Raw genomic sequence first — 16,609 nt, 5'->3', positions numbered from 1 at the left:
GGGCCTCCCCGGGGCCCAGGAAGGGCGGCTCCATCCTCAGGGAGGGTCCCCATCCTTTCCTTTACAATCAGCTTCTCCGGAGCCCCCGCCCTCCCGCCGCCTCCAGCAGCTCTCCTCGCGCTCACTGGGAGGGAATGCCGGGTCCTGAGTTGCTCCCACCGCCCAAGGCCAGCAGCCTCAGCCTGCGCCAGGCCTGGCCACTCTCTACACCAGCGACCTGTCCGGTGGCTGTGACCTTGGTGCCCGGGACCCGCTGCGGCCGGCTTCCCTCCAGGCCCGGGCGCTGCTCCAGGGAGGAGAGGAGCTGCTGGATCCGTGGGTCCTGAGGCATCCGGGGAGCAGATGCTTCCACAGCTCGCTCTCTCTCTCTCTCTCTCTCTCTCTCTCTCTCTCTCTCTCTGCTCTTGTTCAAGACCGAGGCTGAGGTGACGCCCGCCTAGCGAGCAGTGGCCTGGCTCTCGACCTCTGTAACCTTGTTCGCCATCTCTGCCTTCCTCCCCAGGCGTCCCTCGGTGTGTCTCTCACTGGCATCGGTGGTGGACTTATTTGCTGAGCGGCCACAGTGAACAAAACAACGAGAATAAATCGAGCGCCAGAGATGCGGTAGCCCTAACCTGTTTGGCTCAGTGGATAGAGCATCGGTCTGTGGACTGAAAGGTCCCAGGTTCGATTCCGGTCACGGGCATGCACCTTGGTTGCGAGCACATCCCCAGTAGGGGGTGTACAGGAGGCAGCTGATGGATGTTTCTCTCTCATCGATGTTTCTAACTCTCTGTCCCTCTCCCTTCCTTTCTGTAAAAAATCAATAAAATATTTTAAAAAGAGAGAGACGCGGTAAAGAGATGCATGAGGCTGCTGCCAGCTTAGCTTGGCATACTGTTTTACAGCAAACTTTTTCCTTTATAAGTAGGAAGAGTATACTCCCCCATAACAAGTATAAATAGTAAACACATGAACAGTAACTGATGTTACTGTCAGAGGCTATGTCCTGTGCACACTTGCACGCGCGGCGCTTGTTCTATGACCGGTGGTCGGCCGGCTTGTCAGCAGCCTTGCCACGAGCCCGTGAGGGATGCCTGCCTACGAGTTCCAGCCAGGAGGCGCCGGGCGAGAGGGATTCGAGGCTCCAGTCAGACCTACGGCCCTGTTGCGCGCGTGGTCTGATGTGCAGCGAACGCCGTGCGGCGCGTGGACTGTTGGGCAGGGCTTCCCGGAGGAGGTGGCACTTTGCCCGGGGCCTGAGCGGGAGTAGGAGGTGCTGGGGAGCAGGAAGGAGTGCTCCAGGCAAGGGAGCAGCACTGCACAGGCGGGAGGCGTGGCCACGAGCCCGTCCTCACCAGCGCGTGGCAGGGGAAGCTGGGGACAAGCAGTGAGGTCCTGCGGGCGGGTCACCAGGAGAGGCTGTGCCTGTGGTGTCGGTGCCGATGGGCTTCACTCACCCCAGGTCGCGAGCACTGACCGACGGGGGCTGCCCGCTTCTCCCTCCCCCAGGCCCAGCCCAGGGGAGGCCTTGCCGGGTCCCCAGCTCCAGGCAGAGTCCAGGCACCGAGACCTGAGGAAGCTCCAAGGCGGCCTGGGCTCAAGGGCGGGCTTGGGGCCTCGAGGGCAGGACTTGGGGGTCGTGGATAAAAGAGAACATCAGGAGTCACAGGAAGTGGCCCAGCCGCAGCCAGAGACAAGCACCCTGGCCTCACAGCTCCTGGGCGTCCGAGGCCCTGGGACAGCTCTGAGCTCGCCTCACGCGGGGGGGGGGGGGGGGGGGGGAGCCGTGGGCCTCGTGCGCCTGAGGTGAGGGCAGCTGGACCCCTTGTCTGTCGGACCTGCCTCAGTCTGTCCAGGCTGCTGTGATGGAGTCCGCAGCCTGGGCTGCTTAGACCCAAGCACTCATTTCTCAGTCTGCAACCTGCAGACAGGTGTCTTCCCCTGCCCCCCGGGGCCTCTGCCCCGTGGCCTCTCTGTCAGTCACCTTCATGTGGACATAGCATCCTTGTCACATTCACCCAGCGCTGCCTGTCGCCTTTCCCAGCTGTGTCTCAGGGCGCAGGACAAGCATGGAGAACACCCCCAGCTTCTGCCCGCAGACCTTCACCCAGGAACCAGGACCTTGCCCGGCCATGGTGGGAGAAGCTGCAGATGGACAGGCCGTGCCAGGCTGAGTGCAGGGGTCTGCTGGCCTGGGGACCTGCCCAGCCCCCGCCGAGCTCACCCTGGAAGTGGCACAGGCACTAGTCCCGTCTCGCCTCAGGGCCTCTGGGGTGATGGGCGATGGCTGACATGGGGCTGGAGCGCCACACATTCTCCCATTGGGGAGTGGGCGGCAGGCTCACCACAGCCTTCACCCCCGACCCTGAGCCAGGCCCCGAGGCGTCCCCTCGCTCACCTGCCCACTGGGGGCAATAACTGCTCTTGCTGCCCCAGAAACCTGCCTGGGCCACGTGCCCAGTAAGGCGGTCAGCGGGTGGGGCGACACGCAGGGACAGCTTTGCTGGGCAGTGCTACCCAGTGTGCCCGAGGAGCAGCGCCCAGCTAGGTGCCCACGCGCAGATGCCCCAGCCTGCAGCCCCGAGTGGTGGAGCGAGTGGCCAGCCACCGTCCTGGCTGCCTGGCACGGGGAGGGCTCCTGCACCCACTTCCCCAAGGGCAGACCCCGTGTCCTGGAGCTGGTTCCTCTGTGCCTCGTGCCTCCGGAAACCCCCGTGGAAAACACAAACTCATGATTCCTGGGTTGACAAATATGCTTCTGTTTCCCCAAAGGGGCGGGGGTAGGCTGGCAGAGGGAGACAGTCACAAGAGGACCCACCGGGCCAGGCCGAGCCCACAGCCTGCTCTCCATGCGTGTGCACGTGGACAGAAGAGCTGCGCATGTGCATGTGTTTGCGTGCGTGCATGACTGCCTGTGCCTGTGCACGTGTGGGGAGGGCGGTGGAGCCCACTCTCGGCTTCTGTGTGGTCCTGGGCTCCAAGCCTCGGATCCCCCACCTGTCAGAAGGTGGCGACAGGCCCAACAAGGGGAGGGTGGCGCCCATCAGGCCCGTGGGGAGCCAGTGTGTCCGCAGCAGAGCCGTAGCAGTGAGTCCCGGGAGCAGTGCCGGGCCCCACACGTGACGCTCACCCTCATGCATGAGCTACTCCCACAGCGTGAGCCAGAGGAGATGGGGGGTGGGGGCAGCACCTGGGCAGGGCCATGCACTGAGGAGGGGGTGCCCACACCCTGGGCAGGGGCCATGCACTGAGGAGGAAGAGGAACAGCAGTGCCAAACCCCAGCAGCTGATCGAGGGCTTAAGGAGCCAGAGCTCAGGACTTGGGAAAGCACAATGATGTTTTTCATCTCTAAAACTTCTAGAATGTTCCTTGGGCTGTTTTCAGTTTGGATTCCCTTTCTCCTGGGATCCCGGACAAGACTTGGTGTTTGTTTCCAGGCTCTGAACCACTGCTACCTGCCATCCCCTCCCAAGTGGGTGGGGTGAAGGGCGCTGATCCACGGTGCCTGTGGGGCCAGCAGCCCCGGAAGCGGGTCTCCTGGGGACCGGCCACGGGGGAGGAAATGTGGCTCAGCCTGCATGCCCCGTGCAGGGTCCTCTTTCTCGGCTGACCAGCCTCCACCTTGGCCTCACCCTCACCGGGCGGCACAGGCAGGCAGGGCCCACAGCCCAGGCTTGGTGCAGAGGCGGGTGGTGAGTGCTCTCCCCCCCCCCCCCCCACGGGCCTGGGGCAGGCGGAGTGGAGGTGAGAGGCGGTGGGTGTGGGAGGTGGGAGCTCAGGAGAGCAGTGGAAGGAGGCCATGGAGGGCGGGGGACATGGCAGGGCAGTGGGGGGGATGTCTGGGTCGGGCAGAGCAGGGGGCCTATGGTGGGGAGTGCGGCCTGGGCCTCAGGGGCAGCCTCTGCCTGAGGTGTGTGGAGTCTCAGGTCAGGATCACCCAAAAGCACTCCTGAGAAGGCAGGAGACTCCCGTTTAATTCACTGAACAGCTTGGCAAGATGAGGACGTGCCTTCAAGATCCAAGCCTTTAGGCAAGAGGAGGCCCCGGCGGGGGAGGCGGGCTCTTTGGTGCGCAGTGGGCGGAGGGGGGCTGGAGGGGGGCTGGTCGTCAGAGGCCCCCCAGCTCGGCCGCCAGGAAGGCCAGCAGGAAGCGGCTGACGTGTCTGTCCACGATGAGCGGCGAGAAGCCCAGGACGCGCCGGGCCCTTGGCAGCACCTTGGGGTCTGGAGCACACGGGGGTCTCAGGGCCTCTCGGCACTGCCAGCCCACACCCGGGTGGCGCGGCTCGCACCGCCGAGCAGGCGGCCAGGCACTGACCCCAGGACCTCGGCAATCGCAACGTGGCCAGAAAGGAACGGTGGGGCCGTGCCGGGCCTGGGGGCCTCAGCCCTGGGCCTCTGGCCACCCGTCAGGGCCATGACACTGGAGGGGACCCCAGGCCCCACGCAGGCAGCGCTTTCTAACCCCTGAGCCTGCTTCATGCACCCCTCCTCCCAAAGGGGCCTCGTTCTCTGACCCCTGGAGGGGTCACTGAGGGCCAAGTGCAGGAACTGGGGCCACCACCACTGGGCCCCGCACCCTCTCCTCTCAGCCGGCCACTGCCCCGCTGCGGTGGCAACACAGAGGCACGGAGAGCCGGGTGGGCACTGTGCCCCGGGGGAGGGAGGGGAAGCCTCTGTCCTGGGCTCGGGGCCAGGCCGCGCTGAGCGGCACCCACCTGGAGGGCAGCAGTAGACGAGGAGGGCCAGCCCCGCGGCCAGGCCGAGGCAGGCCAGGAAGGCCATGGGTCCTGGGGGAGAAGCACGGGTGAGCGGCTCTCGTACCTCTGAGGGCGGGTGCAGTCCTCGGGCCACGAGGGACAGGCTAGGACCCAGGTGGGGTCAGCTGGGTGGGGCACCCCCAGGGAGCACCCTGGGGGATCTGTCCACGGGGAGCAATCTCAACATGGCCAGAGCCCACCGTGGAGGGGCGCCCGGGGTGGAGGGGAGCCCGGGGTGGGGGCGGCGGTTACCCCTGTCGCTGAGCGCGTGGCTGGCGGTGCCCAAGTCCAGGTCTGCGCACTCCAGGTCGGAGTTCTCTGGAAACAGAAGCAGAGGCGCAGTTGGTGGGGGCCAGAGAGGAAAGTGGTCGCCGGCCTCAGAAAGCCAAGGGGGCTGCCGAGGTCCCTCGCCCCCGGGGCCCCCAGCCCCTGGCGGAGCGGGACCAGGCTGTGCTGCCACTGAGCCTCCGGCCCACGTGGTGGAGCTGGTGCCGGGGAAGGGACCCTGCATAGTTGGGGGTCTCCTTTTGTCCACTTCCTGGGACCCTGGGAGTCATGGGGGGGGGCACTGTTCCCCCGTGACCATGAGGTGCCTGTCAAAGGTCTGGCGATGCCCACGTCAGCAGGTGCTCTCTCCCCGGCCTCCCCAAGTGGCCGCCCGCCACACACCCTTGAGGGCACCCGTGAGCCGGGCCGCGCAGGGCGGGAGGGCGCCACGGCTGGCGTGACAGCACCGTCGGTGCCGGAGCCCAGAGCCAGTCCTGCCGCCCGTCGTGGGGCAGACGCCAGCCCGGCGTCACGGCTGAGTGGCCTGAGTGAGCCACCCCATCCCTGGGGGCCTCTGACTTCTAAGAGTCGGGGAGAGTAGCCCCTCCTCCGGGCCTGGTGCAGACGCCCCGGGACTGGGCTGCCGTCGGGCCTGCGCGTCCCTGTCCTGGGCCCGGCAGGTCAAAGGGACACAGCTCAGCACCCACCACGGGCCGGTTCACTCAGGCTGGCCCAACCGGGGCGGTGTGGTCAGCAAGGGGAGGGTTCCCACAATGCACTGGGTTACAGGTGGAAGAGGCAGATGCTACCTTTTGTGTAAAAAACTGGCACAAAAGAAAGAGACAGAGACAGGAAGACAGAGATATCTGTGTGGCCAGGCACCCTCCCTCCGCTCTGGGACCACAGAGAGGAGATGCGGTGGCGGGAGGACTCTGGCCGAGCAGGTGGACGCTGAGGCCTGGCGCTGGCCGTGCACTTACGCCCGGTGTGCCTGCTGGGCAGGCGGCGGTGCAGGGGCTGGGCGTGGATGTAGAGGGCGCGGTAGAACTCCTGGCAGTCCCGCTCGCTGCTCCGCTGCAGGTGGCCCAGCAGGTCACAGAGCCGGACGCGCAGGGATGCCCTGGGGTTCCGGAACTGGGGCAGGAGGCACACAAAGGACAGTCAGGCCCTCAGCGGCCGCGCCCCCCCCCCCCCCCACTGGCTCCAGCTCTCTCGTGGGAGGTGCCTCCGACAGGGGCTCCGAACGCCCCTGCAGAGAGTGACTGAACCACGGCCCCACGGTGCCAAGACTGCGCGGGGTCACAGCACGGCCAGACCTCGCACTCCCGTGCCCAAGGAAGGCGGCAGGGACGTTATCCGTGTGGGAACCCAGCGGCCTGTCTGTGACCTCAGCAAACTGAAGCCTCGGTTTGCTTTGCTCGTGGTGGACAGGGAGTGCTGAGCCCCCTGCAGGGCTGGTGAGGGCAGCGCGGAGGCGATAGCATGATCACTTCTAGTGCTTTATCGTCCAGCAGCAGTCGGCAGAGCCAAATAACAGTACAACTGACATTTCTTCTGAGAGCACATTTTTTAAACTTAAACTATATAGGTAGGTACATTGTTATTAACTTAATTAGGGTGCTCCTAAGGCTTAGGGAGAGCCACAGTGAAGGGGCCAAACAGCCGCATGTGGCTCTCGAGCCACAGCTTGCCGGCCACGGGTCTACAGGAGTGGGATGCGAGTATTTAAAAGGGGTAAGGAGGAAAGAACTGGCGCCTTTGATGTGTCTGATGGAGAAATGTGTGGTTCTAAAGGTCAGTGGACATGGCACGTGGCATTGACCTCCAGGATCTGGAGGCCGTAGCTTGGTGCTGCCACCTAGTGGCGAAATACCATTCCACACGGACACAATGGGGAGGCAAGTGCAGGCCTGAGTGTCCTTTTCCTGTACAAACATGGGACACTGTTCAAATGGTTTTTACAATGAATGTGTGTTAGACTTTTAATTGCAACAGTGCAATACAAATTTGGGCTCCTCCATTTTCACTTCCTGTGCTGCTTCCACGACTTGAGAAAGCAGCCCATGGCAGTCCCTGTGCTTCCGATCTGCCGGGACCCACCCCTCCCTGTGCCAAGGCAGGGAGCGGCAGGCTCTGTACCCCAAAGCCCTGGCTGATCCCTGGCACCCACCTCAGCCCCACGGGGGAGCCAGAGAAGCAGGGATAGCAGGCAAGGTCACCCACTCTTACCCAGTGTCCACAAACAGCTGAGCCAGATGACAGCTAAAATATGTGCCCGTTATGACCTTTCGGAAGAGCCCTGGGATGCCAGGGTGGGGCCTAGCCAGCACCCCTGCTCCCCGCTCCCCGCTCCCAGGTATGTCACGTTGTGGCGTGTTGTCACATGTCTCCCGTGATACTTCCAGCCCCGGGTCCAAGGTCACCCAAAGAGACAGGTCTTCACTTTCGAGCTCTCCTCACCGCCCCCCAGGCCCACCCCTCACCTTTTCCGCATCCTTGTTGCTGAGGATCTGGGGGCAGTAGCGGTTCAGCTGCAGGATGATCCTGTCCACCTGCTGCTCGCTCAGGTGCCCAGGGCTCAGCAGGAAAGGCGTGTCCTGCACCAGCCGGTCGCAGTAGGTCTGCTCTGAAACAGGCAGAGGAGAGCAGGGGGCCTCAGTCAGTGGGCCCCAGGCCAGGGAGGCACGCTGCTGTAAGCACCGGGACAGCTGCTGACCCCCAGCCTGCATGGGCCTCACGCACAGCCCAGAGCCCTCCATGTCCTGCCAACCCCTTGGCCTGAAGATGGGGTGGGGGGCGCAGTGAGAACGGTCCACAGTGCGGGACAGGCCTCTGCCCCTCTCTTCCCTGAAATAAACTCAGGGGCTAAGAGTCTGCTGTTCGTGGGCCCCCACAAAGCCCGCGGGAGATACCCAGGCCTGGGAAGGGCACAGGCAGCCTGGGCAAGGCCCGACCCACGGCTTCCACAGGCACATGTCCCGGGGCCAGCCCGCAGGCTCGGGGGCTGTGGTGGCAGGGCCGCAGGACCGTGAGTCACAGGAAGACAGCATCACCCTCAGCCGGCCTGCAGCAGGCCGTGTGCCTGCCCGGGGTGCTTGGGAAGGCTTCTTCTTTTGTCTTTTCTTTCAGAATCACCATTACAACATCGTCGCTGCACCTTCTTTCCATTAAGAACATTCTTTACAATGACAAGCCTTTAAAGATGAAGGGTGGGGTAAAGGCTGGCAGGTGGGGGCACAGGGTCTCCAAGGGAGGATGCTGAGTCCCTGAGCACCAGCTGCCTGAACAGACGCACCGCACCGCCTTACTTACCTACCTGTGCCAGCTTGTCCCGCTTCCCGGTGGACACAGGGGCAGGGGGGGCGGGCAGAGCTGTATAGGAGAAGAGTGTTTGTATGTGATTGGAGTTAAGTTGGTATCAATTCAAATTAGATTGCTATAAGTTTAGGAGAGTATGTATGATCTCATGGTAACCACAAAGAAAATTGCCACACTATATTCTTACTGCAAAAAACCAACTAAACACAAAAGAAGGCAGTAGTGGAAGAACTGAAGGACAAAAAAGCTACAAGACATACAGAAAAGAAATAGCAAAGGCAGAAACAAGTTATTTCTATCAGTAATTGCTTTACATCTAAATAAATTAAATTGTCCCATCAAAGGCAGAGACTGGCAAAATTTATCTGTGATGTTATGATTTATAAGAAATATATATTTGGTCTTTGTCCCGCTTCCTGGCACACAGCTCCTGAAACCCTGGGAATTTCTCTTTTTTTAATCATCACCCCAGACAGCATCACCCTCAGCCTGTCTGCAGCAGACCGTGTGCCTGCCCAGGGTGCAGGATATTTTCCCCACTGATTTCTAGAGAGAGTGGAAGGCAGGGAGGAGGGAGAGAGAGAAACATAGAGAGTGTCTCTCATGTGAGAGAGACACATGGATTGGTTGCCTCCGGGGCTGGAGGACCTGCAACCGCAGTGCGTGCCCCTGACCGAACCCGTGACCCTGAGCAAACCGTCCAGGGCAGGAATGTCTTACATATATAAACAGCACTCCACCACACAGTAACAGCAGACATTCTCCTCAGTGCACATGGAACATTCTCCAAGGTAGGCATCAAAACAAGTTTGGCCACAAAACAAGTCTTAATTGATTTAAAAATATTGGAATTATACAAAGGATCTTTTCTGATCACATGGAATAAAGCTAGAAATCAACAGTAGAAGGAACACTGAAAAGTTCACAAGTATGTGAAAATTAAATAACCAACAGATCAAAGAAGTCACAAGGGAAAATAGAAAAGACCTTGAAACAAATGAAAAACCCCCCTGCATATCAAAACTTAAGGGATGCAGTGAAAGCAGTGCCGAGAGGGGAATTTATGAAAGAAATATCTTAACTCAATAACCTAATGCTTCAAGGAACTAGAAAAAGAGCAAACTAAACCCAAAGAGGCCAGAGGAAGGAAATAATAAAGATTGGAGGGCAGCCAGCTGGCGTGGCTCAGTTGGTTGAGCATCGACCTATGAACCAGGAGGTCACAGTTCGATTCCAGTCAGGGTGCATGCCTGGTTTCAGACTCCATCTCCAGTAGGGGGTGTGCAGGAGGTAGCCAATCAATGATTCTCTCTCGTGATGTTTCTCTCTCTCTCTCCCTCTCCCTTCCTCTCTCTGAAATCAATAAAAACATATTTTAAAAAAATATTAGAGTGCGGGTAAATGAAATAGAGAAAAAAACAGTAAAAAATTCAACAAAACCATAAGTTGGTTCATTGAAAAAATCAACAAAACCTTTAGCCAAACTAACAACAACAACAAAAAAGACTCAAATTACTAATATCAGAATTTAAAGTTGGGATATTACTACCAATTTTACAGGGGCGGTGGGGGGAGGCTTATAAGAGAACACTATACACATTTGAATGGCAACAAATTGGACAACCTAGATGAAATGAACAAATTCCTAAAAGCACACAAACTAGCAAAGCTGACTCATGAAGAAATAGAAAATCTGAATAGATGTATAACTAATAAGAGACTAAATCAGTAATCAAAATTGTTCCAGCAAGTAAAAGCCCAGGACCAGACAGCTTCACTGGTGAATTCTACCAACATTTGAAGAACTACCACCAATCCCCCTCAAGCTTTTCCAAACACCTGGAGAGGAGGGAGCACTCCGTAACTCACTCTTTGAGCCCACCATGGCTTTGATGCCAAAGCCAGACAAAGACACTACAAGAAAGCTATAGACCAATATTGCTTATGAATACTGATGCAAAATCCACAACAAAATACTAGCAAATTGAATTCAGCAGCACATTAAAAGAATTTATTCCAGGCCTGGCAGCATGGCTCGGTGGTTGAGCGTCAACCTATGAACCAGAAGGTCATGATTTGATTCCTGGTCAGGCAATGTGCCTAGGTTGTGGGCTCCATCCCCAGTAGGGGGGCGTGCAGAGGGCAGCCAATCAATGATTCTCTCTCATCATTGATGTTTCTATCTCTCTCTCCCTCTCCCGTCCTCTCTGAAATCAATAAAAATACATATATTTGGGGGGAAAAAAAGAATTTATTCCAAGAATGCAAGGATGGTTCAACACATGAAAAACATTACTATAATAGATCACATTAATAGAAAAACAAAAGATCACCTCAAGTGATGCAAAAAACAATTTGACAAAATTTAATACACTTCCTTGATTTAAAAAAATCAATACATTAGAAATAGAAGAAGTTTCTCAACATAATGAAGGTCATATAGGAAAAGTTTGCAGCAAACATCATATTCAATAGCGAAAGACTAAAGCTTTTCCTCTAAGATAAGAAATAAGACAAGGATACCCACTCTCACTCTTTTTTATTCAACATAGTACTAGAAGTCCTCATCAGAGCAATTAGGCAAGAAAAGCGGGGGAAAGGCATTCATTTGGAAAGGAAGAAGTAAAATTATCTCTGTTTGCAGATGACATGATCTTATATATAGAAAACCCCAATGTTTTTTTTAAAAAAAGACACCTGTTAGAACTAATATATTCACAGCAAAGTTGCAAGATACAAAATCAACACACAGAAAACCATTTGCTTTTTTATACACTAACAGTGAAAAATAAAAAAAATAACACAATTCTATTTATAGTAGCATCAAAAAGAATAAAATACTAAGGAGTAAGTTTAACCAATGAGGTGAAAGACTGGTACACTGAAAACTACAAAAAGAATTGCTGAATGAAATGAAATAAGGCACAAATAAATGAAAAGATATCCCATGTTCATAGATTGGAAGACTTAATATTGTGAAGATGACAATACTACCCAAAGTGATCTGCAAATCCAATATAATCCCAATCTAAATCCCAATGATGATTTTTGCGGAAACAGACAAAGCATCCTAGAATTCGTATATCAAGAAACCCTCATAGCAAAAACAATCCTGAAAAATAACAAGGTTGGAGGACTCACACTTCCTAATTTCAAAATATACTTAAAAGCTACAAGAGTCAAAACAATGTGGCGGTGGCATAAAGACAGACATGTAGACCAATGGACTAGAATAAAGAGTCCAGAAATAAATAGTATTTTGAGTGGAAAAAACAGAGAGTGAAAAAGATAACCCACAGAATGAGAGAAAATATCTGTGAAGCATATATCTAGTAAGGGAATAATATTCAGAACACATAAAGAACTTCTAAAACCCAACAACAAAAAACACAAACAATACAATTAAAAAATGGGCATAGTATTTGAATAGGAATTTCTCCAAAGATATACAAGTGGCTACTAAGCACATGAAAAGTTGCTCATATCATTAGTCATTAGGGAAATGCAAACCAAACCACAATGAAATATCAGCTCATACTTATTAGGGTGAACTATCCTTACATTCTCCTTTAATGTGCTGCTGAATTCAGTTTGATATATATACATGGAGAATGAAGATGTAAAAATTGGAATTCTCATACATTGCTGGTGGGCATGTAAAATGGTGCAGCCACTGTGGAAAAAGAGTATGATAGTTCCTCAGAAAGCTAAACATAGAGTTGTCATATAACTGAGCAATTCCACTTCTAGGTATATACTAAAAAGAACTTAGTCCTGGCCAGGTAGCTCAGAGGGTTAGCGTGCCAACTCGATACACCAAGGTTGCAGGTCTGGTCCCTAATCAGGCACACACAGTGTCAGCCAACGATTACATAAATAAGTGGAACAACCAACTGATGTTTCTCTCTTTCCCCCTCCCTTCCTCTCTCTAAAATCAACAAATAAATAAAAAGGAAAAAAAAGAACTAAAAGCAGAAAACTCAAACAGATTCTTGAACAAACATCAGTGTTCAGAGTAGTGTTACAATAGCCAAAAGGTGAAGCAACTGATGGATGAGTGAGTAAACAGAACGTGGACTATATAATTCAGCCTTAAGAAGGAAGGAGATGCTGACGCATGCTATGGACGGACACTGAAAACATTATGCTAAGTTTAAATAAGTCAGACACAGAAGGGCAAACATTGTGTGACTCCATGGATATGATATATCCAGAATAGGCAAATTCTAGAAAGAGAAAGTAACATCAGGAGCTGGGGCATGGAAGCAAGGGGCGTTACTGTTTATTGGGGATAGAGTTTCTGTTTGATAAAAAAAAGTTCTAGAAATGGATAGTGGTGATGGTTTCACAACATTGTGAATGTATTTAATGCCACCAAAATACTGTTAAAGTGGTACAACCAAAAAAAAAAAAAGTGAATGGATGTTTAAACTGTGGTTCATCCATACCATGAGATATAACTCAGTGATAAAAATACCTATGCAGTCATGAAAAGATAGGGAGGAAACAAATGCATATTTCTAAAAGTGAAAGACGCTAATGTGAAAAGACTACACACTGCATGATTCCAACAGAAAATGCAAAACGATGGAGACAGTAAAAAGATCAGTGGTTGCCAGAGGTTAGGGAACAGGAGGGGCGAATGGATGGAGCAAAGGTTTTTAGGGCAGTGACACTGCTCGTATGACAATAATGGTGAATACAGGACATCTTACACTTTTCAAAACTCGTCGAATGTACAACACAAGGAGTGAACCATACGTAAACTATAGTTAGTACCAATCTATGAAATTGGTTTATCAAGTGCCAAAAATGCACATACTAATGCGAGATGTCAACAATCCTGGGAACCGAAGTGGGGGTGGGGCGGATCCTCTGAACTATTTGCTCAACGTTCTACACACTAAAATTGCTCTAAAAGAAAACCTCGTAAATAGAAAGAAACCCTAGCTGCTAATCCCACTGCTGAATTTTAAAGCAAGCAGATGCCCCTGAGGAGGGGCTGCCTGGGCAGGGGCACAGGGACACCACGGAGTGATGGAGATGCTCTGGCTGACTGGGCTCGCACGGTCGTTCCATGGTGCACACACTTGTCCAGACTTACCTAATTATCCACTAAAATGACTCATTCACTTGTAAGAAACTTATACTCAGTAAGGTGACTTTTTAAAATGGGGTCATCATGTGGGAACACATGGGTCTCCTCCCCAGTTCCTCTGTGGGGCTGACTAAACAGACCATTGTCTCCTCATCTCGCCCTCCCAATGCCCGCTCACACGAGGGTCTTTTTACCCTAGAAAACAAATCTCTAACTTCTAAATTCTCCCAGCCCCTGAAATCTACCTGGAATACAGACGCGTCAGCAGACCCACCAGTGAGCAAGCTGCACGCAGGATGCCCAGGGCCCTGCCACAGCCACGTGAGCAGGACCCTCCGGCCACCCGGCTTCGGCACTCTGATTACTCCTTCTTAAGGGCCCCAGCCAGCTGTGCCCCACAGCTGGGCATTCTATGGACCAGGTCATCTGCATCCTTGGGTCAGTGCAAGCACAACCCCCCTTCCCCTGATTTCAGATAGGGAAACTGAGGCACAGCAAGTACAACTCAGCCAGCTAGGGAGTGATGGGTCAAGGTGGATCCAGGCGCTGTCGGGGCCACCTCTTGACACCCAGAATCTCTGCCCCACTGAGCGACACACTACTGAGCTGTGCACTCAGCTGCGTCATGTCTGTGCCTCACCAGGCCCACAGGGCAGGCCCAAGGCCGTCCTGTCCTGTATGTGCATCCGTGCATGCGGCCGGCACACAGGAGGCAGTCCCTAGACCTCTGGAATGAATGGACGGAGGTGGGTGCACCTAGGCCAGCACCCTGCAGCAGCTCCTCCAGCCCTGCGGGCCAGCAGTCAGGCGGGCTCCTACTGCCCCAGCTGTAACCACCTGGCACAGGGCCACTGCCCGTGGGATGAGGCTCCAGGCTCTGCTGCACCCTGTGGTTGCTGTCAACTGCACGCACACCACACCCAGGCGGCCACTCGGAGGCACGAAAAGGCACCGGAAAAGGAAACCACTTTGGTCTAGGTCCTGATACACAGTCCCAGATGGTTTTTACAGGATATAGGAAGAAACATGCTCTGGCACAAAACCCACCAGGATTCTGCCAGCTCCCTCTGCCAAGCCCCACCTCCCCCACCTCCATGCCCAGCTGGTGCTAGGACTACAGACTCGTTACACCCGCCTGCACTAGTGGCCTGGTCGGCCGGCCCCACTGCTCTCACCTGGCGCCCAGCCCCCAGCTGCACCACCCTGCCAGGAGCCCTGCCCCAGGCAAGAACACCATCCCAGTGGTTTCCACCTGGCTAAGGCTCAGCCCACTGTCCCTCCCGCCCCCCACCCCCAGGCCTTGCCCACGCACTTCAGATGCTTGGGCTTCAGCCTCCGGTCCGAATGGAATCTCCCAGGATTCCCTCCTGTCTCAGAGTCCGACCTGGCCTTGGGCATGAAAGAGCTGAGCTGAGACTGCTCTCTCTCTAGCACACCACAAGGCAGGGACTGATTCCACAGCCACAGCACTGCAACAGTAACATCCGCAGCCACAAGTAAAAAGGGTTCGGAGGAATGACAGGGAGGGCAGGCGACAGCGGGGTCCCTTCTGGCCTAGACTGGGACCTGGTGTCCCGGAAGTCACCAGGTTCCAGCCCCTGAAATCCTGAGTGTGCAGGATCCATTCTGAGACTCCACTGAGTCCTGGGGGGAAGGACAGGGCCTTCTGGGCCTACCTGACCCCCTGGTGCACCCCCAGGTGACTTCTGTCCCATGAGGCAGAAGAGTGGGTCCCTCAGGGATGAGGTGTGACTTCTGGGAGCCCCCACAGTCCCTGACCACTCTGCATGGGTCTGCCATGGCCCATCACTCGGGGCTTCTCCAACTGGGGAGGGTCCACAGAGCAGTGTGGCCCTACTCGGCTTGGTCAGGAGTGCGCTGGGAGCTCCAGTTCATAGAGGGGCGGGGGGGGGGTAGTGGCTGGAGGCTTAGCCCCCCATTTCCCCGAGCCTGTCCCTGCGCCAGCTGTGCAGTGCAGGGGTGCCAGAGTCCCTGGGTGCCACACACAGCCCAAGCGCGCGGCGCCTGCGGCCCAGGTCAGGAGGCTGGCAGGACAGTGTGTTACTCCCCCTGCAAGCACAGCAGGACCCAGCACTTCACCTCCCCTCGGTCAGGGGCATCCTCACCCAGCACCGCCCGGCCACAGGTGAGCGTCGGCCTGGGTCCGCCCAGGGCCCTCCAGGGCCTGACCCCGCCCTCGGCCCCCGTCGTCCCGCCGAGCGAGAAGGCGGTCACCGGCACGCGGTCGCGGTCGCGGGCACGGACAAGGTCACTGGGGCAAGGAGTGAGGAGCGGCCCCCAGGGCGACGTGGGCAGCCGGCCCTGGAGACCCCCGGGGGCGCGTGCCGTCCCGGGACTGCAGGCACGGCCGCAGCCCACGCTCACCTGTCATGCTGGCCGCACAGGTGCCCCCGACGGGCACCGACCTGTCCCCCTGCAGCCGCCCGGCTTTCCGCTGCCGCCGCGGCCCGCTAGCCCCCGCTGACCTCCGCCCACCGCCCGAGGCGGCCCGCCCCTTCCCGGAAGGCCCCGCCCCCAGCGTCGCGACGTCGCCCGCACAACCCTAACCTCGCCCTCATGGAGGCCCCGCTTTCCCGCTAGGCCGCGCCCCTGATCCCCTAAGCTCCGCCCCTCCCGCCTTAGCTGCTCTAGCGTCCGCTAAGAGGCCGCCGGAGCCCTTAGGTCCGCCCCCAACTGAACAGGGCGGTCCCGGGCCGCGTCCCCACCCGAAGCGTCAAACCCCGCTCTTCTTAGCCCTGCCCTTCCTCTAAGCCCCGCCCCCGACGACGACGTCACCACCCAAGCCCTGTAGCCGGCCCCACTGAGCCCCGCCCCCACGGGCCTGGGCTCCCGCACCCGCCTCTCACGGAGCCCGCCCTCGCCAGCCTGAGGCCTTCTTAACAGGAGCCTCAGCCCCGCCCGCCGGGCACGGTATTCTCTGAGGCCCTTTGCCCCGCCCCTCACTCTAGCCACTCCCCCAGCCGGAGGCAGCCTCTGTGAGAGCCGAGGCGCGCCTTCCTGGACCCGCCGTGCCCTCCTATTGGCTCCTTCCCTGGATTGGTCCCGCCCCCGGCCCTACCCGCTTGGCTGCCTGTGGGATTTCTGGTGAGGGCACATGCCCAGGTTGCAAGCTCATGGCAACAGGGACGTGCAGGAGGCAGCTGATGGACGTTACTCTCTCACC

General features: G+C 56.5%; 1 protein-coding gene across 2 annotated transcripts; it reads right to left on the bottom strand.

Annotated features, from left to right (window-relative positions):
- Positions 1-3,937: 3,937 nt before the first annotated feature.
- On the bottom strand, positions 3,938-15,940 carry CARD19 (caspase recruitment domain family member 19). 2 transcript variants are annotated; one of them, XM_081103640.1, is made up of 7 exons: positions 15,811-15,940; positions 8,322-8,381; positions 7,493-7,635; positions 5,990-6,143; positions 4,995-5,060; positions 4,701-4,772; positions 3,938-4,206 (listed from the first exon to the last, which is right to left on the bottom strand). In XM_081103640.1, the coding sequence occupies exons 1-7, from the start codon at positions 15,815-15,817 to the stop codon at positions 4,091-4,093; spliced, it is 618 nt and encodes a 205-aa protein (XP_080959766.1). In that variant the 5' UTR covers positions 15,818-15,940; the 3' UTR covers positions 3,938-4,090. The 2 variants fall into 2 exon arrangements, with proteins under 2 accessions (XP_080959766.1, XP_080959767.1); XM_081103641.1 differs by lacking the exon at positions 8,322-8,381 and having other exon boundaries at positions 15,811-15,930.
- Between the last annotated feature and the right edge of the window lie 669 nt (positions 15,941-16,609).

The sequence above is a fragment of the Myotis nattereri genome (assembly GCF_964212035.1).
Source record: "Myotis nattereri genome assembly, chromosome: 12".
Lineage (NCBI taxonomy): Eukaryota > Metazoa > Chordata > Mammalia > Chiroptera > Vespertilionidae > Myotis > Myotis nattereri.
The sequence above is the reverse complement of the archived record's forward strand: the minus strand, read 5'-3'. Positions and strand labels throughout refer to the sequence as shown.

Bases quoted from the DNA above. Each gene is read 5' to 3' on its own strand.
- CARD19 (XM_081103640.1), bottom strand. The intron at 4,773-4,994 runs GTAACCGCCGCC...CTTCTCCCCCAG, and splicing joins CCACGCGCTCAGCGACAGGG to GACCCATGGCCTTCCTGGCC. The intron at 4,207-4,700 runs GTGGGTGCCGCT...CGTGTGCTCCAG, and splicing joins CGTCTACTGCTGCCCTCCAG to ACCCCAAGGTGCTGCCAAGG.